Below are 25,985 nucleotides of genomic sequence, written 5' to 3'. Positions count from 1 at the left end.
AAGTACACAGTCCGCTCTCAATGAGTGAAAAGAGGCACAAGGGGAGGCTGGACAAGCCCTTCTTTCCTGGGATTCCTGTTACTCTTCAAAAGCACGATTAGGAATCGAGACGCCCAAGCGAACTTGGGTTCGTACGACCGCAACAAGCAAAAAAAATTCTTGTGATTCTTGTGGTTCTTTCCTTGAGTGATACAGAACACTGCCAAAGCTCTGATACCAATGTTAGGTGCAGCGGAATGAATGTTTGCGCTTTGCTCAAGATGAGTGCTCCGAACTGTGCTCAAGGTTCCTTTTGTTCTTATGGAAGGGAGAGCCTTCCGTTCTTAATGAGAGAATGCTATTATCACAAACAAAGTGAATGGACACTATGCGTGCAAGTGTATGAGACTGAGAGATACAGAGAGAAGAGAGATACGACACTAGAGACGTTGTAAAACCCTCCTCCAAAGGCCCCACTCTCGTCGGCGAGAGTGGTCTACTTATGATTGCACAATCTGGTACAATGATGATGTATGTGACTGATGCAAGTCTAGGCTATGTCGACGACCACGACGGGGATGACGACACCGACCTAAGGGCTGAAATCTGCAATCTTTTATCTGCTGTCCAAAATCGCTATGGGCTGAAATCTGCTGTTGCCGAAAACGATAAGGAAAACGCTGATTTTGCGGGTCTTTAAGGCTGAAAATCTGCACTTCCTTAGGGCTGAAACTGAAGGTTCTTAAGGGCTGAAACTGATGGTCCTTTCGGGCTGAATTTGCGGTTGCTTCATGGCTGAAAAACGCTGCTACAATGGGTGGCAATCTGGGTAGAAAACGCTAGGGCTGAATGTGTGTGGCGATGATCTCCTGATGCAAAAACGCCAAGGGCTGGGACTTGCTGGCGATGATGCAAATGCTATATGATCTGCTGCAAAAACGCCAAGGCTTGTCTGCTGCAGAAAACGCTAGCTTGGTCTTTATTGGCTAGAAACGCTTTGGGATCCTACCGGTCTTGCTGAGAAGGTGCCTGTTGAGCTTGGCTCCTGTTGCCTCTTTTGCCAAATAGTGCTAGTCTAGGTTGGCTTATATACAAACTTACTCAATTTGCCCTACCTACTTTCCTATAAAAGTCACTTAAAAATAATAAGTGAAAAATGTCAAAAATAGGTAAAATAGACTAAATGCACTGGAAAATTCCCCTGAAGGATTCTGATGGGAATGCTTATGATCATGCTGTGTGCAACCAGAGGATATGCATCTACACTAAGTGTCTGGGCATGCTCGGTCTACGAATAGACTCACAAACGTATCAGATCACTTCTAATCTAAACTGACTGGACTGACTGAACCCTTGTCGCTGTAGCTTGTCGACGGACACATAGGGTTGGATGTGTCACGTGACAAACATGGACAAGAAGTTGCCTACCGCATTTGCATAGGTGACAACTTCTGTGTGAGAAAGTACTTCAAGCTTTGGCAATCAATTTTTACCAAAACTAGTACCCAAAAGATAGTGCGCTTCCATATGGTCAATGCATGAACCACAATAAGCAATTCATTCTGGTAGGTGGAGTAGTTTTTCGCTCCATCCCCCACCTCCCGACTTTCGTAAGCAATCCATCTTCTATTCTACAACAAGACAACGACAATGCCTACATCTGGAGTATCACAATGTACTACAAAATCTTTGTCCAAATCGAGAAGATGAACAACATTCCTGCTAGCTTCTACCTTCAATGGTTTGAAAGCTTGCTCTTCCTTTTGCATGCACATCCGGATAGCTCTCCTTTTGCACAAGTCATGCAAAGGTATTGCAACGTGCGCAAAGTAGCGAATGTATTGCTTGTAATAAGAACAAAGTCCAAAGCTTCTGACATCATTCACACCCTTTTGAGGTAGCCATTCTACAATGGCTTTTACTTTAGCAAAATCCATCATCCTTACACTGGCTCGAATGATGTGTCCAAGTTACTTTATTTCCTGCAAAAGAATTCACTCTTCTCTAGGTTAACATAAAGCTTGTGAGTGTGCATTTCTTAAAACACAATCGCCAAATGCTTCTTATGCTCTTATTCATTGGATGAGAAGATGATGATGCCATAGAAGAAATTTCCACAAAACTTTCTATGAGGACAAAAAATGCAATCCATCATGCATGGATGGTTTACCTGGTGTCAAATTGGTGCATCATCATTTCTCAGCCTATCGAAGTCCACGGTAGCTTTCCAACCTTTTTGTTTAAATCAAAACTCCTTTATCATCTCCTAGGATAGCTCCACCTATGAGTTGAAAAGGGGAATGCTCGGTATATGGGAACCTAGTCTATGCTGATCCATTGAAAGTAGCTTCAGCGTTGGCTCGACCAAATCGCATAACCAAGAATTCATACAAACCAAAAGCAATGGAAGATGTTGCCTTTGCAATGTCTTTGGATGCAATGTGCACTTGATGGTATACACTCTTCAAAACAATCTCGCTGAATATTGAAGCTCCACTGAGTGTATCCAAGATATCATCGATTCTTGGAATTGGGTACCTGTTTTTTATGGCAACTTAATTTAAGGCTCAATAATCCACACACATGCGAAAAGAGCCAATTTTCTTTTGCACAAGCAAGGCCGGTAAGCAATAAGAGAATGACTACATCAAACCATGCCTTTCTTTGACAATTTATTAATATGCTTCATGATTTTTCACGTTGTGAGGCACTCACATGATAGGTAGTTGAATCGAGAGTTAAGACACCTAGAATAAGATCTATTTCATGATCTTCCAGCCTTTCAAATGGAAGCTCATCTGGAATAGATGCACTAAAACAATCACTAGATTGTTTCACAAAATTCATATGTTCAACATTTTGATCACTTTTGGGTTGATTTCTTTTGCAAAGACCAAGTAACTACAAGTAGAGCTTTTCATTGTTGTAAATGACCAACAAGAGGAATGGAGTTTCCTCGAACTCCTACATCAGTCACAACATTTTTTCCGTCAAGTATGAGCTTCAATTTGTTTGCATCTTTGTCATAAAATAGCAATGGCCTTCACCTAACGCATCCAAGGCCTGGCCAACATCAAATCACAACCTTGAGTAGGACCAATAAGAAAGTCTACATGATCCACATAATCTCAAATGTGAATCCTCAAGGGATCCTTCACAAGCGCCACTTATGCTTGTTATCCAAAGAGAGTGTCGGCAATCGTCAACATACTTTTGTCTTCATTAGTGAGGGCAATAGCCCAAACGCTTTCCATGGTAGCCTAACTTTAGCATTCATACTACTTCAGGGACTTGAACATTAGTATTGATAGCAACCTTTGGTTTGGTTGACTCCTCTACATTGTTGTTATTGCTTTTCTTCTTCTTGCACTCCCATGCCATGTATCCTTTGCCATCGCATACGAAAAAACTTCCTTCCTTGATTTGTCTCTCCATTTCTTCCTTTGACAACTTGTTGTAGGCTGGTCTTTCTTGCTTGGGTTGACCTTCAGGACTTGATGGTTTAGAAGACGTTGAAGGTTTTCCTTGAGTTTCATCAATATTTTCTCTATTTGATGAACCTTCACATTTGTTGAAAAACTCTTTCGCCGTGCAATCCTTCAAAGTTTCCTTTCGAGAGACATGCATAAGAGGCTTCAAAATTGAATGTAGATTGCCTTCAACTTGTCGATAATTTCATTACTGCTTACAATGATATATCTCGAGATATGTATCCCAAAAGCGGTCAATATACCCTTGCACATTATCCTCTTTCTCGTTCAACTTATCCCAATTTGTGCACATGTTCTTCTTCAAATTCGTTGATAGAAATTGAGATAAAACATCTCCTTAAATTCCTCCCAAGTTTTAGGACTTGTATTCCTAGTTACATGCATTACATACCAATTACTAGCAACTTCTTTAAGATGCACAGATACTTGATTAAGCATAGACTCTCAAGAGAAGTTAAGATTCTTGAAGGCTAAATCAAATTCTCTCATGAAGGCAAGAGTCTGTGCAATATCCATTCCCTTTCCACCAAAGTAAGGAAGTCTCACACTCTCCTCTCCCACCTGCCGATTTTTTTCTGATTCTACTTCTTCTACGTTGATGAACGATGAGAAGAGGCTATTGCATAGGGCTCCAAGAAAATAGCATTTCAGGATGAGTCCATACTAATAATGCCCTTCCTTAATAGGCTTCCTTGGCAAAACAAATTGGGCCTCCAAAATAAGAACTTTTAATATCAGGACCTCGCACCAAATTCTCCATCTCTTTCATACGTTGAAGAAGCTTTTTTCGAGCTTTGTCAATCCATCTTCTCTATGGCTGTGAGCATACAGTGATGATGGAGTCTTTTCTCTATGTCCGCAAGTTGATTTCTCATGGCTGATACTCTTGAAGGAGGATTATTTTGAGAAATAGGAATCCCTCGAGTGACGAGAGCGTGCTGTTGACTTCGACTCTCTCTGTGGCAGACATCTTTATGGCAACAAAAGTCTTCAAGTCCAAGACAACCTTCAACTATTTGATCGTAAGGAAGGTAACTCCAATCTAATACCGATGAAACTCGCCTTCGATACAACACATGCTTACTACTACCAACTAACACTTTGCGCACATAATAAAATATCAATTTTCCGCAAGAGCTTGACGAGAGAGATATAGCATGATAGATGTGTAGATATAGGGATAACTTAAGAGACTAAGGAAAACAAACTAGAGAGATAAGGAGAGAAGATTGAAAGTGACAGTGCTGACCCAGACGGCAAGGTCCCTTCACAGACATAAGTTTATTCCTCCAAGATTACAATTGTGTAGGCTAATATTCAACATCAAATCACAAACAAACAAGAACTCGGTTTCCCTTCGCTTGCACATGTGGCCTCTTTATCGCAAGTTGGACCGCTTGTTTTCGCTTCTGCTCAATGCTACAATCCTCCCCTACTCCCTTGTCCCTAGTTTTTGATGTATCACCCACATCTTTTGTAACTTTGCATCACTGATGGTTTTATGGTTTGTTGCACTTGTAATATTCACGGGTTTTTTTACTACTAGTTGCCTTCTCCTATGTTGCCTATGGGCTTTTGTAACAAAAGGGTCAAGCTCCTTTTCTTGAGAGAGAGAGAGAGAGAGAGAGAGAGAGAGAGAGAGAGAGAGAGAGAGAGAGAGAGAGAGAGAGAGAGAAGGAGGAGGGGTGGGGAGGGAGGGGGGGGGGGGGGCAAATACTCGCTAGAACAACAAAGAATAAAAGATGACCTAAAACTAGGAATGACACACTGTGTGTGTGTGTGTGTTCTTCTTGGGAAAGTATGGTCAGTGATGTTGGTATTTTGGATTTGTGGTCCCTTACTCGCTCTACAGAGAGAGGTTATATTTTTACCCATGATCCGCACTCAAGGTATCGAGCACATTTAGATCGCTGGTATTTACTGGGTACTCAACAATATGATATGTTTGCATGTAGTATACAGGTTGATCGTTCCTTTATCCTATCCAATCATTTCCCTCTTTGGCTGTTGATTTATTTTGATGCATTTCCTAATGATTCTCCTCTTCTCGCAAGCGGTCATTGCATATCAATAATGCATATCTTTCACATCAAGCCTTCCAAAAGCTGGTTGAAGAGGTGATTTCTCCTCGTCTCTCATATGTCTATCAATGTGGATGTGGCTTGGTATCATTTTGTTATGCTTATCCACGCAGTCATACAAGATTATAATACATGGTAATGCAACAACAAAGAGGCAAGGTGCAAGTAGATAAGGCCGCCTGTCAAGAGTTAGAAAATCTTGCGGATTCTACATTGCTTACTGTTTCCAAGCAAGAGACTTTATGTGCTGCTAAAGTCTCTCTAATACATAATAACAAGCAGAAACTACAAAAATGGAAAGTCCGATCGCGGGAATATGCTCTCATGGACAAAGGTTGTTTATCAAAACAATTTTTGAAGCATTTCCATCATTCACGGTGATCTATGGCCATTAAAAGAGTTAAGGATGATATTGGACAATGGACTACGAATAAAGTTCAGTCATTTTCAATGGGTTTTTGCAGCTTCTGTGGCTTCCTCGCAAGAGGTCTTGCAAACAAGGCAATTGCTATTGTCATATGTACATCCTATATTGACTGTGGTTGGTGCACATTCACTTGAGACCGACTTTACTGAAGCTGAACTGAATAGCAATTTGTTACATCTTGGTCATTGAAAATCTCCTAGATGGGATGGTCTTACGATTGAGTTTTTTTGCTTTTGGGGGTCCCTAAAACGGCCTCTACTTTTCATGATGAATCATGCATGGAGTAGACAATCTTTGCTGCAATCGTGGAAAGAAGGCTTGGTGAAATTGTTGCCTAAGCAAGCACGCTGTGAATCCTTTTCTCATTGGCGTCCTATTACGCTTATGACGGTCATTTATAAATTAATGTCGAAAATGATTGCGACACGCATTAAAGATCATTTGTTTTGCCCCATACATGCCACTCAGTATGGATTCATTCCTCACGGACAGATTATGGATGAGCATGCAAAATATACTAGACAAGATGTACTTATCATGCAGGTTGATATGAAGAAAGCATTTGACACAGTTCATTGGGACTTCATTGCTTTATTTGGACTCCTTGACGACATCTGATCAATTACATGGATTGGAATTACCATCTCGCAATCATTTTGTGGCACAAGCATATGCTGATGATTCCATGTTTTGGCTCATAAATCAACCACATGATGTTTGTTCGTCGCCTTCGTGCTTTGCTTGCTATGGATAAAGTATGTACTCCAAAGGATTCTGGTGGTCTAACTATTTTGCATTTGCGCTCTCATGTTATTGCAAGGAAGGCCACATTCTTATTGGTACAGGTGGAACAAAAACAACCTTGGACGTTGATGTTTGCTTTTTTGTGTTCTCGTGCAGTTTCTACACCTACTTTTGGTCATTGACAGCCTTCATACTAGGATGTGGTTTATGGAAAATTTGAAGCTACGATTCCAGGCGGGCTGCTCCCTTGCTTCCAGTCTTGTAGCTGATTGGAAACAAGTCACGAAGCATTTGTTGTGGCATAGTCAGGAGGGCGCAAGTGGCAATTTTGCTCAAACTCAAGAGTTTGCATTGAAGTCTGGTTTTTTATCAAACCCTTATACAACAGTCTCCCAGACATGCATATTTTCTCTCCCATAAAGGCATTGATACGATATTTAATGTCGTCGACGCTGATGGGTATATACTTTCATTTCGACACGCTGCTCTTACTTTTGGTCTTGGAATGGATTAGAGACACACATGGCAGATCATCACGGATATTATTGATTCTAGAGCTCCCATTGCTGCTGAGGATTGACTTTGTGATTGGCATTATGTTGGTTCCTCGATCCTCTCTTTTCTGCAAAAAAGGTATATTGCAATTTGAAGTCATCTTCTTGGCTAGCGTAACACTACAATATGGTATGGAATATGAATAAAGTTACTACATGATGGCGCAATGAAGTCATGAAAGTGTGGCATGCTAAAGTTCCCTTGAAAGAGCGGTTGTTTATGTGGAGATGAATCATTGGGGTTCTCCCAACTGGCAAATTTCTTCGCTCTAGAGGAATGGCTTCCTCGCGATGTGTTCGATGTGGTGCCGACACTGAGACAGCTGGAGCTCATTACTGTGTTCGTTTTGGGGTTTCCCGTTAGTAATTCAATATGACATTACTAGAAAAAAAATGAGTGTGTGTGTGTGGAACCAGTAATCCAAAACCCAACACGTGGTCCTAGGTTAGGATCGAGCGTAAAATGCAGTATATAACTCCCCAAATGGTGACACCGTGAATGTGTCAGGAACAGCCTGATCATCCCTAGGTAACATAATGATTTTGTCTTACTATCATACAAGGAGTTACCTTCATTTATTCACAGAAGGGTAGGAGCAGTGAGTATCAACACATAATTACTTCAGTAATGGTTCCAAGCTTGGGGAGCCCATCTTACCGTTAAGGACCTTTCCTATTTGCTAACATTTTAACAGTCAACCATATAGTAAAACAGGTATCTAGTCTAAGGTCTAAATTATTGACCAGAAGAACTACATAAGAATTCTCTTGAGGAGCAAATTTCAAAATCCATAGGTAGAGCAAATAGTCACATAAGGAATCCAGAACCAGCCTAAAAAACTGAAACCCACCAAGCAAGGGCGAAGAATCTTCCATTTATTCCTACATATATCATTAAGCTTTGTTCAAGCTTGGTGAGATTGGCATTAAGACAAGATTTTTTTACCGAAACATCAGTTTAGTAAATCTCCTACTCCCACAACTCCATGTTTAAGTATAGACAAAAAGAAGTCTTCCAAGAGAAATATGTAACCATCAATACATTTTTAAAGCATACAGACAGTATTTGCGCAATTAACGTCATAAGTCTAAAAATTAATGCACCATATGTTTCAAAAAGAGTCTTAACAGACCAGTACTTTAAGATTGTAGACAAGGTACCTAAGAGTCGGAGCTAGCAACGATGTCACCATGTTGAGCCATGTGTGTGTACAAATGCAGTGTAGTGAAGCAGAGACTGAGTGCAAAAAAGCCAAAGTGAGCAATTGACTTGCTCACCATATATAGGTGGGAAGGAGAACTCTCCAAAATGTCACACGTCTTCTTGTATTGTCAGAATGTCAGATGAAGTTTCGGTAAGAATATGGTTCACACTTTGTCCAAGAAGGTAACTTTTTTGTCCATATTTTCTAAGGTGAAATGATCACCATTAAAGTAGTGCATCCAAAGTCGCAGTAAGAGGTGAGTCCTGAATAGTGCACCAAGAAGCCTCTAAGGGAAGTTAGTAGGAGTCAGTCGTACACTTGAAGAAAGTGTGTGTATGTGTGTGTGTTCACATTTTGTCCATCCAGGTAAACTATGTTCCGGGGAGGGGGGGGGGGGGGGGGGGGGGGGGGGGGGGGGGGGGGATTGAGCAGAAATATGGGCCAGTACCCTCTCCATTTCGTCCATGCGAGTGGAACGACAATACCCTCTGAATTAAATTGTTTACTAGTAAGAATTTATGACCTAGTAATGCAAGAGGAACTGATCAAGACAAGTACAAACATGGAAGTAACAGTAGTGGAAACTAAGTAACCAGGATAAAATTGATGGCAAGCATTATAGATGGACTCCATACTCACACATCATAATTTACACCTTCAACCAGAGTCTGCTCAATATGAAGTTGGTCAAGAAAAGATTGTTTGTTCGTGTATGTTGCCGACAAATGTTGAGCAAGGCTGACATGTCTCTGTAGGAAATACACGTGAAATTTTCTTACAAATGCTGGACACAACTCAATGCCGCTCTAAAAAAGCATGTAAACAACATTTAGTACTTAAACCTTTCTCTGATTGCATTCCTATTTCTCACACAAAGGGTAAAACAATAACACAAACTGGCACTGCCAGAAAGTTCACAGTGAGGCCAAAAAAAATCTTCTTAGTATACTCCTCAGAAAACAAACGTGTCTATTTCTTGAGTATGTCTGAGGAATTCATGAATTCTATGATCCTTAAAAAAGTACCACCTTACGCACCGTCATCTCAGGAAGTATGTTAAGCTTCTTCACAAAGTCCTTAAGCTCTGAGACACTCTGATTCTGTTCCAACATGGCTATTAGAGTCAATACTTTGCACATTAATTACAACATTCACAAAGAAAGTCCTGCTTCACAGCATACCATAGTTGTCACTTCTGCATAATCATTTTTCATGGTGGTGGTCTTTCTTTGTAGCACCTGATCATCACCAAACACAACTAAAATCAACCATTGAATCAAAACTAATTTGCTCATTACAAACCTTCCTATAACAAGGTTTACCTGACCAACAACACCAAAATTAAGGTCTCGCAGTTCTCGGTACAGCTTATCACTGAACAAACATCCACTCTAAAAATCAAGTTGTAGTCTGCTTTCTGAGCTTCATATGCGAACTCTTTAAACAAACGAGCACAACATATGCAGTGAGTTATTGTTCGCCTGTGTCACCTCGAATTGAGTGGAACTTTTATTTTCTTGTCACTCTGTGGTTTCTTGGTGGCTTGTGCAGAACCTAGAACGATGGAAGAGTCCACTTCCGCAGCTCCATTGTTGATATGCAAAAACTGCACCAAAATTGCATCGTTGTTGTCAATCCCTATCGTTTTTGCAGTGTGCACAAAAAGATATTCATCTAATATCAATTCCAAATTCAAACAACCAACCTCATCAAGAAGACCTTCATAAGTAAGTTGTGAGCACATAGGAGTGACCATATCCACCTACCAGCAATGGTTAATTTTAAATTCGTTTGATGTAGAAAGAACATCCTCTCTCTCTCTCTCTCTCTCTCTCTCTCTCTCTCTCTCATTTTGTATCAGATCCACCACATTGTAACTTTCTGGTCTCATAGGTCACTTTGGCCTTTTGAAGACGTTAATATAACATTTCATTTCATCTCTCTCTCTCTCTCTCTCTCTCTCTCTCTCTCTCTCTCTCTCTCTCTGCACCTCCCGCTCGCCTCCCCCCCCCCCCTGCTGCCCCTCCCACCCCCTGCCGTCTGCACCCCCCGCACCCCACCCCCCCCCCCCCCCCCCCCCCCCCCCCCCCCCCCCCCCCCCCCCCCCCCCCCCCCCCCCCCCCCCCCCCCCCCCCCCCCCTCCCCCCTGGTTCGCAGCACGTAGCCCTAGCCCCTACTCTACGCGTAGCATGTCTCCCCCCCCCCCCCCTCTCCTACGCGTAGATTGTCCCTGCCCTCCCCCCTTTTTCTTTCACGCGTAGGATGTCTATCCTCTAGGCCATTAATTTTTTTTTTTTATTATTTTTTTTTTGCCACCCGCCCCCCTTCCCGCCACGCTAGGGTGGGTGCACACGTGCATCTAGTGACTCCTTTGCGGCCGACTCCCCCCCACACGCCCAACAGCCGCGCCCGCTGCTAGGGTGGGTGCACACGTACATCTAACCCCCCTTGCAGACGGCGACCAAACATGAGGAAGACGAACGATAAAGCCGACCCCCTAGAGAATGCCATTCAAAAATGTAAAGAGGAAATGACGGAGACCATTACCAAAATGAACCGCGGTCTCTGGGGCACAATAAACATACTCAAAGGACGTGTGTTGATCCAAGAGAGCAAAATAAGCACGTTGGAAGACCGAGTGACGACCCAAGAGGAAGAGATCGCGTCACTCAAGAAAGAACTCGCCGAAGCCCGATCAAGAAACACACTGGAAGAGGGCGAACTGCAACCCACAGTAATCGAAGAAATCAACACGATCAAGGAACAAGTACGGGCCATCAAAGAGGGAGAAGAACAGCACAAAGAAATGACGACTTCTTGGGTGGATGTTCTTACCAAAACCCAACAGAAGGCGGACGAAGCCGAGAAATGGATCAAGGTGGCCAAGAAAGGAAAAGACAAGGAGATAACGCCCATGTCCACACCCAACAACATCATTAACCAGACACTAGAGGAGGAGCAGAGGAGAAGGGTGCGCGCTTTACATGTGACAATTTGCGGTCTTAAAGACAAAGGCAATGTGGACGAAGAAGTAAAAGAACTCACAGCCTTGATGGGGATTCATGAGCCGACACACACAAGGGCATGGAGAGTGGGCAACATAAAGAAAAATGGAGGCAGTGGAGAAACCTCAAAAGAAAAGAGCACTCATCCTCCGTTTTCCCTCCATGGAGGCAAAGAAGTCATTCTTGAAGAAAAGACCAACTCTTAAAGAGACTGGCATCTTTCTCGGGGATGATCTCACCCTCTCGCAGATCGCTCATATGCAGGAAGTAATGCCGGAGATTAGAGCAGCAAGAGGAAAAGGCAAGATCGCTTTTTACCGAGACGGAAAAGTGGTAATACTTGAGCGACGCTCCACATGACGGTGCGAGTCTTATGGGACCACACTCAATGTAGCTGCCTGGGACTGCAATGGATCTATGCGTCTTGATATGGGTGCTTTTGAGGAAAGCTTTACTGGAAGAGACATCATCTTCTACTCTGAGACACACCAGGCCCCTGGGCAATCCATGCCTCACATCAATGGATACAAGTGGGAGACAGCCTACAGACAGTAGACACGCTCAGAGCACAGAGGGCGGGGCTCGGGAGGAGTGGCAGTGTTATTTAGAGAGGATATGCAGCCACTGATACATATAGCCCGCACGGACGAGCAAGCTAGGTACATGTGGGTGAGACTGGAAGCAGAGACAGGCAGATACCTCTATCTAGCTATCTGTTACTTCCCCCCGAGCACATCAGTTTATGCACCGCCCAAAGGACAGTCCCCTTTCTCTATTTTGGATGATGACATATGGGAGCTCTCTAGGGACGGTGACATTATCATCCTCGGGGACTTCAATGCTAGGACCGCCCATCACCAGGCAGTGTTTTATGATACTTCAGAGGAGATGCTAAGAGAGATAGATGTGGCAGAAACGGGCCTTTCGAGACTATCACACGATATGGAATGTACTGAGTATGGGCGACACCTGATAGACATGGGCACTGCACATGGATTGGCCATCTTGAACGGCCTATAGAGATTTCCTGCTGTGCGGGAGGTTTTACATGCTTCCCACACAGACATGGAGCCAGCACGGTGGACTATGTCATGGCACAACCGAACCTCATCTCTAGTATCCAGGATCTCACAGTTGGGCCCAGACCGGTCGGGGTGGCAGTGGATCACCTTGGTGGCCTCAGCATTGCTCTATGGGGCTGAGATATGGGGACCTTCATTGGATCACCACGGGAGGCCGGGTCGCACAGACGGATGGGGGAACATGGAGAAACCTCTCGTCTCTATGATCTCGCGGCTCATTAGAGCCAAGGCATCTGTACCACGGGCCATTATCCGAGCAGAGCTGGCGGCCCCCCCACCGGTGGTAGAGGCGCTCACCAGATCAGTCTCCTTCATAAACCGCACATGGGAACTTCCCAGAGACAGATATGCTCGCATAGCACTTGAGTCCTCTCGACAGTTAGCCATACAAGGAGATACAACATGCTGGTATGGGGAGATGACATCATGGTTTCAGGCGCATGGGTTCAGCATAGACAAGCTGCCACCATTCCAGTACTCATTGGATGCACCATCTCTCATTCTTACACAGTCGGAGATCACCAAGCTCATCCGCCAAGACCTGACCCAGCTAGACACCAGGAGGACATGGATACAACCAGCACAAGAACTGGGCACGAAGATGACTTTCTACAGAGACCACCTTCTCCAGCTTACGGAAGATGGTTTTGTGATGAGACCCAGATACATGGATACCCACCTGTCTCATGGGAAACAGTGTGCTATTGGCCAGCTACGCACATCGTGTCACCAGCTGCGGATTGAAACCGGGAGATACAGCGGAGTACCAGCAAAGGCCAGGACATGCCCCTTGTGTAACATGGAACCTGAGATTGAGCTGCATTATACATGCCGCTGCCTAGTCTACTACGAGATACGAGACCGCTTCCATTGCTTGTTCAGAGAGGGTTTTGGACCGCTCTCAAGAGTAATGGGATACGAAGATCAAAGATGCCTGGGTTTGTTCTTGCTCGAGCTACGCAGACACAAAGAGAGCCTGATGAATGGCGAGGCTAACCAGTCTCAAAGACGGATTACAGACTTCTTCAGAGCAGACACGGGCCAGCCGCAAGAGCCACTCCCACAGCAGAGCTCCCCCCCGTCTCACACCAGAGGCACACTGATTGACCGAGCGATTGAACTAGGGAAATCCAGGCGCCCATGACTGTGAAGGACTACACAGCATCGACGGAGGTTACGTCAAAAGATTCAAAGCACGCTGGCCAGGCATGCACGACGCCCGGTCAAACTACTAACCATGGAGGAAATTGATGAGATTCGCCAACGACCGATGCTAGATCTTTTGTGATTCATCTATCCCAACTAGCCGCCCATTTTTGCGTAGTTTTCGGCTTTAGCTCACATCGACCAATCTAGAATCCCATAATATATATCTTTGTTTTGTACTGTTGTTTAGGTTATTTTGTTACTCTGACTTTGTATCAGATCCACCACCTTGTAACTTTCTGGTCTCATAGGTCACTATGGCCTTTTGAAGACGTTACCATTTCATTTCATTTCATCTCTCTCTCTCTCTCTCTCTCTCTCTCTCTCTCTCTCTCTCTCTCTCTCTCTCTCTCTCTCTCTCAGCAGCCCCTGATCGCTACACCTTCACGCCGCAGACGGATTCTGTATACATAGACGGGATTTACAGGCGCCTATCCATTGAGGAGTCGGGGCGACCTCTTGAGGAGCTTACTACCATACTAACACAGACATTACATGTTGCAACAGCAGAGGCATACCCACACACACAGCCCGAGCAAAGACGTCGTTCTGGGAGCACGTCTCAAAACAGCTGGTATGGTGAGGAATGTCGTCAGACTAGAGCTAGACTTCAGAGGGAAGTGCTTTTGGAGGACATCACACACAGACAGTCACAGATTGACTTCCGACACCTGGTGCGGCGAAAGAAGAGGGCATTTAGAGCAGGATCTATACCAGCTATTCTTGAGTCAGAACCGTGAAGCATGGAGGCTCTTTCATGAGCAGTATCGCCCCCCTGCCATTACCTCTACAGAGACCTGGGGTCGGTACGCATCATCTTTGTACACATTTTCTGGACAGCAACCCTTCCCAACCCCCCCGATCCATGCCCACACACATGTGCCTTTTTCACCGCTGAGATGGTGAAGAAGGCCATTGACAGGATGAGGACTGGGAGAGCATATGATCATAATGGCTTAGTGGCTGAGCATTTCATGCATGCCAGAGATCTACTAGCATAGCTTCTAGCATTTATGTTTAACCGTGCCATGAAATGCTCAGCCTGATACTTGGAGACTGTCTACGATCGTACCTATCTTCAAGTCAGGAGACCCTATGGAGCCTGGAAATTATCGCACTATCATGATTGGACACACATTGGCACGGCTGTACGCATCCATTCTTGAGCAACAGCTAAGTAGATGGGCAAAGGAGGAGGGAATGTGTGTTGTTGGGCAAGCAGGGTTCAGGACAGGTTTGTCTACTCTTGACCATATTTTGACACTAAGGGCCATCATCGAGGAAGGCAGATCCCGTGGGAGACGGATCTATTGTAGCTTTGTGGACTTGCGCAAAACATTTGCCACCGTACCCAGAGCTAGATTGATGCGCAGATTACAGGAGATGGGAGTACCCAAAGAGCTCATTTGGGGGATCATGGCACTATACAGATTAGTAGTAGGGCATGTACGCACCTCAGAGGGTCTATCTACACCGGTTCACTCCACCATTGGGGTGAAGCAAGGATGCCCGCTCTCCCCTACTCTATTTGGTATGTATGTGGATGAGGTTTCTGACTACATTGAGAGAGATGGTGATAGAGGTGCACCGCTGGCAGGGACATGGATTCCGCTATTGTTATATGCTGATGATATTGTGTTGATCTCCGACTCTCCGGAGGGGATGCAACGTCACTTGGATGCTTTGCATAGGTTTGCCCATGAGAGTGGCTTGTCTATCAACCTTGGTAAAACCAAGGTCATTATCCAAGCAGAGCTACCAGTAGTTGAGGCACTCACCAGATCTGTTTCCTTCCTACACTGCTTGTGGGAACTTCCCAGAGACAAATACGCCCACCTTGCACTTGAGTCCTCTCGACAGTTAGATAGGCAGGGAGACACAGCATGTTGCTATGGGGAGATGACGTCATGGTTCCAGGCACATGGATTCAGTATAGACAGATTGCCCCCCTTCCAGTACTCACTAGATGCACCCTCTCTGACTCTTACACAGTCTAAGATCACTAGGCTCATTCGCCAGGACCTGATTCAGCTAGACACCAGGAGGATATGGGTACAGCCAGCACAGGAGTTGGGCACGAAGATGGCTTTCTACAGAGAGCATCTACTCCAGCTTACAGTGGACGGTCTTATGACGAGGCCCAGATACATGGACACCCACCTGTCTCATGGGATACGGTGTGCCATTGGCCAGATACGCACATCCTCACACCATCTACAGATTGAGACAGGGAGATACAACGGAGTGGCAACAATGGCCTGGATATGCACCCTGTGTTACATAGAGCCTGAGACACAGTTACACTACACCTGCCACTGCCCCGTCTACTAGGAGATACAAGGCAGCTTCCACTGATTGTTCAGAGAGGGCTTTGGACCACTCTCCAAAGTCATGAGGTACGCGGATAAGAGATGCCTTGGTTTGAGAGCCTGATGAGAGGAGAGGCTAGCCAGTCTCAGAGACACATCACAGACTTTTTTAGAGCAAACATTGGACACCCAGAGGAGCTACTACCACAGCAGATCTTGTCCCCTCACACCAGAGGCACATTGATCGATCGAGCGAAGGAGCTGGGGAGATCCAGACGCCCACGACTGCGGAGGACTACACAGCATCAATGGAGGCTACATCAGAGGATTCGGATCACTTTGGCCCGACATGCACGACGCCCGGTCAGACTACTGTTCATGGAGGAGATTGATGAGATCCGCCAGCGACCGATGATGGGGATCTTGTGACTTATGATTTAGCTATCCCAGCTAGCTGCTTAGTTCACACCTACCAGTTTAGGATCCCATAGTACTTTTATTTTATCATTTTGTCATTTCATTTTGTTACTCTGACTTTGTATCAGATTCACCACATTGTAACGCTTTGGTCTCATAGGTTATTTTGGCCTTTTGAAGACGTTAATATAACATTTCATTTCATTTCATCTCTCTCTCTCTCTCTCTCTCTCTCTCTCTCTCTCTCTCTCTCTCTCTCTCTCGTCTTTTTTTTTTTTTTGGAAAAATCAGGGCTGTATATTACTGAGTACAATATAATCCCCAACGGATGCCAAAATAGCCTGTCACGTGGGGTGCACAAGCTGAATGTAAGGGTGAGAGCCACTATAGTGACAACTCGACTAGTACAATCTCATGGTGGTCTGTGTGATGAGTGGAGGAGAAACCACTGAGGGGGGGCATAATGCCATATAATCTGACCACCTGTAAGTGTGAAAAAGAGTGGAGCTCGGGCCCAACGCCGAAGGAAGGCAAATCGTCGAGCCTCGGCTGCTCTAGATGTACCTGAGGAAGAATCCCACTGTCAAATCAGGGTGTGAATGATGTCCAGCCAAATGGCAGTAAGGGTATCCTGAAGGAGCTCTAGAGCCGCACTGAGAATGTGAAGACAACGAGCTCTCCAAATATTCCATAGTGTAATGCTAGTGATGACTGAAAAAACTTCATCACATGTCTGAGGATCGCTCTGCCATGCCATCTGTGGTAACATAGCCAAAGTCCCTCGCCGATAACCAGTCGGGGTAAGCATAAGAGCTGGATCTGTGTCTGAGCCCTCGTAGAAAAGATGCGGTCCAGGCATCGGCATCAACCATGAGACAGAGCCCCAAGTGAGAAATCCATCCTGAACACCAGCTCTGCTAAGTAAAAAGCAAACTGGTAGCCACACTATATGAGAAGAGGAGCATGACCAAAGACAGTGTGCAGGTGACTCATGTAGTCGCGAAGGACATCGAGTGCATAACGGATCATGACCCATAGTAGCTAGCCAAGTCCCAACTGGAAGTCCTGCATGTGCAATCATCCAAATGAAAAAAGAAATACAACGAGCCGCATGTAAATCCCAGATGGCTGACCAAAACTGCTGTAGATAGGCATGGGAGAGACCTGAATGTAACCAGAAACACATACGAGTGGGCTGCTCTGGGTGTTGTCTCATCAATGCTAATCTTCCAATTCTAAAAGTGTACTCAAAAAATGATACATGTGCACCGGTGGGGTTAGAGTGAGGCCAATGCCACTCTCCTGGGTCCCAATAAAGCTGAGATAAGGCACGACCCTCCCACACCCAAAGCCTCCAAAGGGCCGAATCAGCGGATGCTAAACGGGGGTCAACACAACGACGCTTCTCGCGAGAGCCAACTACTCGTATGGCCTCCCATCGAGCGCCGGGGTAGACAAGGTGCGGAGAGGTGGTAGCATATGTCAATCTAGCATGAATCCCCTGAGAGGAGTCTGAATCAACTGTGAACAGCATGGTGTCTAAACGAACTAATAAGAGAGTGCTCTGCGCAAAGAGACCTTCCCAACCACTATGTGGAGGCATCTGAACCGTGCCTCGCATGACTGCGTCCCACTGTGAAGGAACGGCGGAGTCAATCTCAAGTAGTCTATCAGTCACCCCACGACCAATGTCATAATGTTCTGCTACAAAATTTGCATCCAGCATACGCGTCTCATGAAACAACCGCATAGAGGCAGCAGGGCCAATGTCCCAAGCAGCCCAGTCAATGTGAGTCCTCTCTCCAAGCTGACGGGGTGGGTTAACCGAAGAATCAAGAACTGCATCATTCCAAATGAGAGGCTGGCGCTCAATCTCCTCACGACATGAGGGAGGTGAGCGTATGAGAGCTCGTCGCATGGAAACCCAAATCTGAAGGAGTGATCGGATGAAGGGTGAGAGAGTGCTGGTGGACAAGGGGGCATCTGTAAAGAGAAAACGATACCCTGAATGCCAAGTATGACCATCTCTAGTGCCGAGGCGTGGAGTTGCTGTGCAAAGAGCGGCCTGAAGAAGCATCTTCCAAGGTTCTTGGCCGGGAAAAAGACCCCGAACAATAAACTTGGTAAGAAGAGCGCGACTCTGTAATTCTGGATCAATAATGCCAAGGCCTCCCTCTGACCTAGGTCGAATAATCGTGGACCAGCGAACTCGAGCACGAGTATCAGTAGTCCCATCTGTGCCACTCCATAAAAAGTTCCGCACTAGTCTGCGGAGCTGAGCTATCACTCCAGAATGTAGCATCCAACAAGAGGCCATATACCATACTGTAGCCAGAATGACCTCGTTGACGACCAATGCACGGCCAGCCAACGACAGATGACGTGAAGACCAATGACATAGCTTCCTGCGAATAGACTGTAGTACAGGTGCAAACTGCTGCTGTAAGGAAATGTCAAATCCAACCTGAAAGCCCATATATCTGCATGTCTGACCCGGCTGCAACCATGTGAAACCATCAGCTACCCCCCAAGTAGGTATGTCATCACTGCCAACCAGTAACCCATAGGATTTATGCCAGTTAATACGTGCACCACTGGCAATGCAAAAAACCGGCAGGGCCTCCCGATATTAAGAGCTGCTAGCAAATAGTGCAACATCAGCATAGTGTCATCAGCAAACTCATGATCGATAAGCTCCGGAGCTGAAGGTACTGGCATGGTCAAGCCACGAAATGCATGACTCTGAGCATGAAGAAAATCTGACATAGTCACTCCCACAAACAGATACAGATATGCTGCTAAAGGACATCCCTGTCGGACAGATCGAGAGCTCAAAACTGCGACAGACACGACCACCAATAGTAATAGCACTGCTGGCAGTCCTGAAGAGAGCGGAAATGCTTGCGATCCATCTCGAGGGGAAACCCATCCTGGCTAATGATCCTTCGAGAAAGTCCCACTCAACACGATCGTATGCTTTCTCGAAGTCAAGAATGAAAAAAGCGAGAGGTTCAAAAGATGATCAAGCCCACTCTACTGCCTCATAAAAAGTGAAGATATTATCCAATATGCATCAATCCATGACAAAGCCTGTCTGAGAAGTATGAATAATATCTGGTAAGAATGGTCCCAAGCGATGGCTGATCAGTAACGCTAATATCTTATAGACCGAAGGGAGTAGGGTAATAGGTCTCCACTGGCGGAGCTGAGTGGTGTCACCCCCTTTCGGAATAAGAGATATGAGACCTGAGCAAAGATCCGGATGCATATATCCAGATGCAAAGATGTCCTGACAACCGCGAAGCAGTGGTATATGCAATACTTCCCAATAAGTCAAAAAGAAAGCTCTCGTGAGACCATCCTCTCCTAGACAAGAGGATGGATCTAGACTCTCGATAGCGACATGAAGCTCTGCAAGTGTGAAGGGTGCCAACAAGATCTTGGCCATAATTTCTGTACAACGGCGTCGGGTGTGATGCCAGATCTGCTCACGGGCAAGTAAAACCTCAGTAGTGCATACATCAACAGTGAACAATGCCTCAAAATAATCAGCAGACATATCAAGAATAACATCAGGATGCATATGAAGTGTCCCCTGAGCATCGCACAAAGTCCGAAGGGTGGTGCCAGGAGGGCGCTCTTTATGCGCAGCGAAGAAGGCTTTATTCATTCGATCAGCTTTAGCTATCCAATGAGATACTGAAGCATGATGAGTGAACTCAGACCTAGCCTCCTGTACGCGACGAATTTCCTCTGTGAGCTTTGTCTGTCTAGCAGCGAGATAAGCATCCTGAGGCCACTCCTCAAGCAAGCGCTGTGTGGAACCAAGAGGAATGTGAAGATCAGACTCGCGTACTCTTAATTGTCGATGAATAATAGCAGTCTCATCACGGCAGTAAATACTAGACTAAGTAATGCAATGAGCAAGGAACTCTCCAGGGGGACCACAATAAGAAGCACCCGTGGACCATAAGTCACGAATCTGTTGCTACAAAACTTCAGTGGTGAGAACACTGTCAGGGATGCGGTAGCCCCGTCTCTGTGCAGAGGATCTAGTGAAGGAGATAAACAATGAGATGGGTAAGTGATCTAAGAGGCTGGTCCCTCTCCAAATAGTAGTAAATCCACCTAGAGTTGCTGCCCAAGGGCCAATGTAAAAACGATCAAGTCGCTCTAATAATCTCCCCTGTTGTCTCTGAAACCCCCACGAGTAATGAAGTGTAGCAGGGTGATGACCAAAAGAGGGTATGTGCCAGGCATCAACACCTTGAATAGCTAGAAGAAATCGATCCCAAGCTGACTGCTCATTGGGAGAAATGGATGATAGAATAGGAGATGTGATGGATCGCCAATCAGAGTCGCTCTCAACATTGTTGAAGTCGCCTCCAACAACCCAAGAGTCTACAGTAGGTAGAACAGTAGCCAAGAAGGTCCAAAACGTAGCCCTCTCCCGAGGAGTAGTGGGTGCGTAGATTGACATAAAACCAATGATAGAGTCCTGAATCCGAAGAGAAACATAGACTGCTCTGCCAGCGACAAGGGTGCCATGCTGCTGAACTGAGGCCAAGTAACGTGGCCCCATTGAAATGCATACACCGCAACTCTGTCCATGAATGCCCAGAGCAGGCTCCCAAAAAGTGTGAGCGCCGGAGGGCATTAGATTACCAAAGGGAGTGGCAATCTTATGCTCCTGTACTAGTAATATATCCATAGTGCCTACCACATGTGCGTGTAAATCTCTGCAAAGTAAAAGCTTGCGGGAACCTCTTACCCGAGAAGTCTGTAAACCATTAGCATTCCAAGAAACTACATGTAAATCCATAGTCTGCATGAAAGAATTGGTAAAGCATCTGACTAACTGCGCATCTTCTTGGAGGCAGCTGGGCCATCCAAGGGGTGAGCTTCGGGCGGTAGGAAAGCAACCCGCAAGCCCTCTCTAAAATATGGCGTCTCATTGCACCAACTGCGGACCTCAGCTTGTTTACATTGCATTACCGATGCTACAGCTTTGACACCCCAAATGCGCATAGACATAGGAAGCACCACATCTGAGGATACATGAATGACCATAGGCAATGAATAGCAAGCATAAACATCACTCCATTCCATAGCACCAATACAGGAAGGGAAGTGTGGAGACAGTACATCCGGAGCGGAAGTAGACAACCATGAATGAAGCTGAGCCATAGATTGGGCATGCACAAAATGTAGAACCTAATCCTCATACCATTCCTGAGCTGCGTGGAATGGAAGGAAAAAGGAATGGGTGGGCTGAGAGCGACTGCCTATTAAAGAGGGAACACAACCTGCCTTGTGATGCATAAGGTAGAGCTGCACCCGCAGTGGTCCTTCTGAGTCACCGCACATTTCAGCCCGATGAGTGCCCCAGGAAAGAGGACAAGAGCTGAGAAAACTGCGTGGGACGTAAGTATGAGCGGCTGAGGGAGGGGGAGCACCAGAAGGTGGAGGGGGGGGAGCAAGGGCGAGAGGGAGAGGAGGAAAAGGGAGAGGTAATAGCGGGGAATGATCCATCTGCATGGGAATAGGGATCTCGGGAAGAGGGGAAGGAGCGGACGGGGGAACGGCAAGTGAAGGAGGAGCTGGTAGCAGAGGTAAGTGATCCTGTGCTGAAGAAGAAGAATGGCGAGGAGAAGCAGGGGGTAATGGGGTGGTGGAAACTTGAGAGGGAGCAGGAGAGTTAACACTGGGGGCTGCATGCGGTGTAGGTTGCTGACGAGGACGGAATGAATGGTTACGACCCACTGTCTGCCATGCAATCTCAGTAGGAACTGAAGCGGAGGGAGGGACATGGAGGGTCGAAGCTCGAGGAGCACCTGCGGGCTGTCGAGGTGCTCGAGTAGTAGTAGGAGGAACCCGTTGTTGACACTGACCACGTGACTGAGCATGAGTGCCAGGAGCCTGCTGTTGTTGTCGCCAATGGACGTAAGCACTGCCCTGGGCGACCAGTGACTACCATTCGGCAAGAGTAGTCTCGATCGCGCACAGCCACAGTAACTGTATCTGGTAATGAAGTATCCCCAAACACCAGGACCTGAATGCGAGGTGGACCAGAGGAGAAGATGCAGGATCCTGGAACTACTGTGCCAAAATGAGCAGCAATCATCTGAAGGAGATGCTCATCAATAAAATGGAGAGGCATATCCGGGAAGGAGAGCGTCAGAGGGAATCGGGGAATAAGGTGTCGACTGTCAAACTCCTCAGTAGTAAACTCGGGATACCACCTCGTCAAGTATATCATCCTGCGATCAGAGTATCATAGACCGAGCCAGGAGAGCTGAGGCAGTGGCGGGATCTGAAAGACGTACCATGAATATGCCTCTGCCAAGAAATGTAAGCTCCGAGACCCGTCCTTGAGTAGTGCCCAATGCAGTCTGACACCAATCACGTATAGAAGAGCGAGGTTGAGACTGTCCAATCATCCGGCCAACCAAGGAATGTTGTGCCGAGTGTTGTATTTTGGAGTCAATGCGTGTCAACAGGTGGCCAGTACAGTCCACGCAACAGGCAAGTGGTGATGGAGCGCCGTGCGTAGCACTCGGGACCAACAAAGCAACCATGAAGAATGGGCTAGACTGACGAACGAGAAAAGGAAGACCCGAAAGGCATTTTGGACTCTCTCTCTCTCTCTCTCTCTCTCTCTCTCTCTCTCTCTCTCTCTCTCTCTCTCTCTCTCTCTCTCTCTCTCTCTCTCTCTCTCTCTATCTATCTAACTCTTGCAGGCGTTAGAAGGATGCGCACAGTTAGGGTGTGGGGCTGAGGCAGTTAGGGTTTGTGGGATTAGGGTTTCAGGGAATTAGTGTTAACGGGATTAGGGTTTCGAGGAATTAGGGTTTGCAGAGGTGGGCGTCTAGGGCGGCTGGCAGTTCGCGAGGCAGGCAGTGCAGGGCTCGCACAGGCACCAGGGCAGAGATTCGCGCGCAGCAAGCCAACAGCAGGTTTTCGCGCGAACTCTGACAGGCAGCAGGGCGTGCGTGACAGGGCTGCTGTTGTTGCGCGCGCAGGCAGGGCAGCATCAGTCACAGCAGTGCAGCAGCAGGTCACGTACAGGCAGTGCAACAACAAGGTTTCGCGCGAACGTAGAGCAGCAACAGGGTCTCTCTCTCTCTCTCTCTCTCTCTCTCTCTCTCTCTCTAGAGTCATGATATACCAGGATCAGACATGAGATACCAGGATCAGAGATGCCTCGGATTATACTTACTAGAGATTCACGCACACACAGAGGACCTCTTGAAGAGGGGCACAATGAGAGAGATCTAGCAACAGCGACAACGACAGATTACAGATTTCTTTCAGTCACAGACAGAGGAGTTTGAGCAGCCCCCACAGCATAGCAGCACCAGAGGCATACAGCTTGATCGAGCATACAGCTTGATCGGGCGATAGAGTTGGGGCAGTCCCGTCGCCCACGAATGAGGGGGCCCTCTCGACATCGACACAGATTGCGACAGAGGATCCATACCATACTGGCGCGACATAGGTACTCATTTATATGTACATGACACCTCTACTGTCAGGAGAGCTCCATTGTATTAGTTCACCCCCTTTGTATTCCCTTTGTATCAGCTTTCACCCCACCCCAACACACTATTTTCTTTTCAACTCTTTGTACTTTTTTACCCAGACCTCGTATTAGATTCACCACATGTAACCATTTGGTCTCATAGGTCATTTTGGCCTTTTGAAGACGTTAATATTACATTTCATTTCATCTCTCTCTCTCTCTCTCTCTCTCTCTCTCTCTCTCTCTCTCTCTCTCTCTCTCTCTCTCTCATGTTCTAGCTCTCAAGCTCCCATTGAAGCTCTCATAATTCACTCTCTCTCTCTCTCTCTCTCTCTCTCTCTCTCTCTCTCTCTCTCTCTCTCTCTCTCTCTCTCTCTCTCTGCGCGCGCCACTGCTGCTGCCCCTGTGCGCGCCACTGCTGCTGCCCCCTGTGCGCGCCACCGCTGCTGCTGTTTCACCCCCTGCGCGCGCCACTGCTGCTGCTGCTGAACCCGTTGTGGCTGACCTGTTGCGACTGCACGCTGCCAAGGCTGTAGCACTTGCTGCTGCCTCACTGTTGCAGCATTACCAAGTGCACCAGGCCCGCTGCCCCCAATCTCTCACACACGGATACATACCCACACACACACTACACACATACACGCATACACACAAGTACTCCCTCTCTTCCCCTTCTCCCCTCTTCTTCACAATATGAAGAGAGGGTAGTTACGAAGACAGCCATGTCTTCCCCCATCATCAAGACGCCGGCATCGACAATGAAGACAACCTTCATGCTCACGAACAAGAGGCTTGCACAATTGGAGAAGGACATGAAAGAATGGCGGATGGAGAGAGAGATATGGGAGGAGGAGAAAGCCACCCTCATCAAGCTATGGAACGAAGAGAAAGAGGACATGAGAGCGGAAATCCAAAATCTCAAAGAGGAGAAGGAGAGAAGGGAACGGGAGAACGGGAAGGAGAGGGAGAGATGGAGGAAAGAGCAAGAAGAGATGAACGCACAAATCGATCTCCTTCATGCTTCCATCACATCCCTCACCCCCGAAGAAGGAGAGATTAAAGAGGAGGCTAAGGAAGCCCTCAAGGAGGAGATCACCAAAGCCCTCACCGCAAGCATTGAGGACAAATTAGAGGCCACCAAAGAAGGATGGGTCGAAGTGGTCAAAAAGAACATCAAGAAGGTTGCAAGAGAGGAAGCCCAAAAAGATGAGGTACTCATCGTACACACAACCATCGAGGAGGAGAAGATGAGACAAGCTCGCCGTCTCAATGTGCGAGTGACCGGCATCAAAGAAGAAGAAGGGTCTACACCCGAGAGCGATGGGAAAGCTTTATGCAAGAAAGTGGAATACAAGGAAGAAGAAATCCCTTTCTCCAAAGTTTGGAGAGCCGGCAAAGATCCAAAGAAGAGAGCTCTCATCCTCCAATTCGCCTCCGAGGAGTCTCGAACTTCTTTCCTCCGAAAGAGGGTCATCTTGAGAGGGCTAGAAGGCCCCCCGATTTATCTTGATGATGACCTCACAAAGATGCAACAAGATCACCGTCGCGCGTGCATGCCTAGAGTCTACCAAGCCCGCAAAGAAGGGAAGAAGGCAGTATATCGAGATGGTAGGGTTATCATTGATGGCAAGACCATCGCATAGGGACTCGCGGCCTGTGGGACACACGAGGAGATTCATGTCACGGTTTGGAATTGCAATGGAGACCTATGGACACACCCAGAGAGACTTGAGGAGGTGATGAGAGGTCGAGACATCATTCTACTTACAGAGACACACGAGAGCCCAGAGAGAGGGCTACCACGGATACATGGATTCCAGTGGGAGTCTCTACATCGGGGATGTATGCGCCAACACACCACTCGTGGCTCAGGAGGAGTGGCCATACTCTTTAGACAGGGGCTTCACAGCAGACTACAGATTGTTGCCCGGGACCCACAGGCCCGCTACATGTGGATTCGCCT

At 46.6% G+C, this 25,985-nt stretch overlaps 1 protein-coding gene across 2 annotated transcripts in view; it reads right to left on the bottom strand.

Annotated features, from left to right (window-relative positions):
- Nucleotides 1-25,985, bottom strand: part of ATVPS33 (Sec1/munc18-like (SM) proteins superfamily) — a 191,046-nt gene that overhangs the window by 91,180 nt on the left and 73,881 nt on the right. For both annotated transcript variants that reach the window (XM_086530014.1, XM_086530013.1), the window contains exons 9-14: nucleotides 10,187-10,243; nucleotides 9,972-10,087; nucleotides 9,804-9,855; nucleotides 9,663-9,719; nucleotides 9,519-9,581; nucleotides 9,121-9,230 (exon numbers count right to left, since the gene is read on the bottom strand). In XM_086530014.1, coding sequence (XP_086386140.1) covers nucleotides 9,121-9,230; nucleotides 9,519-9,581; nucleotides 9,663-9,719; nucleotides 9,804-9,855; nucleotides 9,972-10,087; nucleotides 10,187-10,243 — 455 coding nt within the window. The remainder of the gene's footprint in view (nucleotides 1-9,120; nucleotides 9,231-9,518; nucleotides 9,582-9,662; nucleotides 9,720-9,803; nucleotides 9,856-9,971; nucleotides 10,088-10,186; nucleotides 10,244-25,985) is intronic.

This window comes from Adiantum capillus-veneris, chromosome 15, assembly GCF_014529385.1.
Source record: "Adiantum capillus-veneris isolate H3 chromosome 15, ASM1452938v2, whole genome shotgun sequence".
In the NCBI taxonomy this organism is placed as follows: Eukaryota; Viridiplantae; Streptophyta; class Polypodiopsida; order Polypodiales; family Pteridaceae; genus Adiantum; species Adiantum capillus-veneris.
Note: the sequence above shows the minus strand (reverse complement) of the source record. Positions and strands in the feature narration are given on the sequence as shown.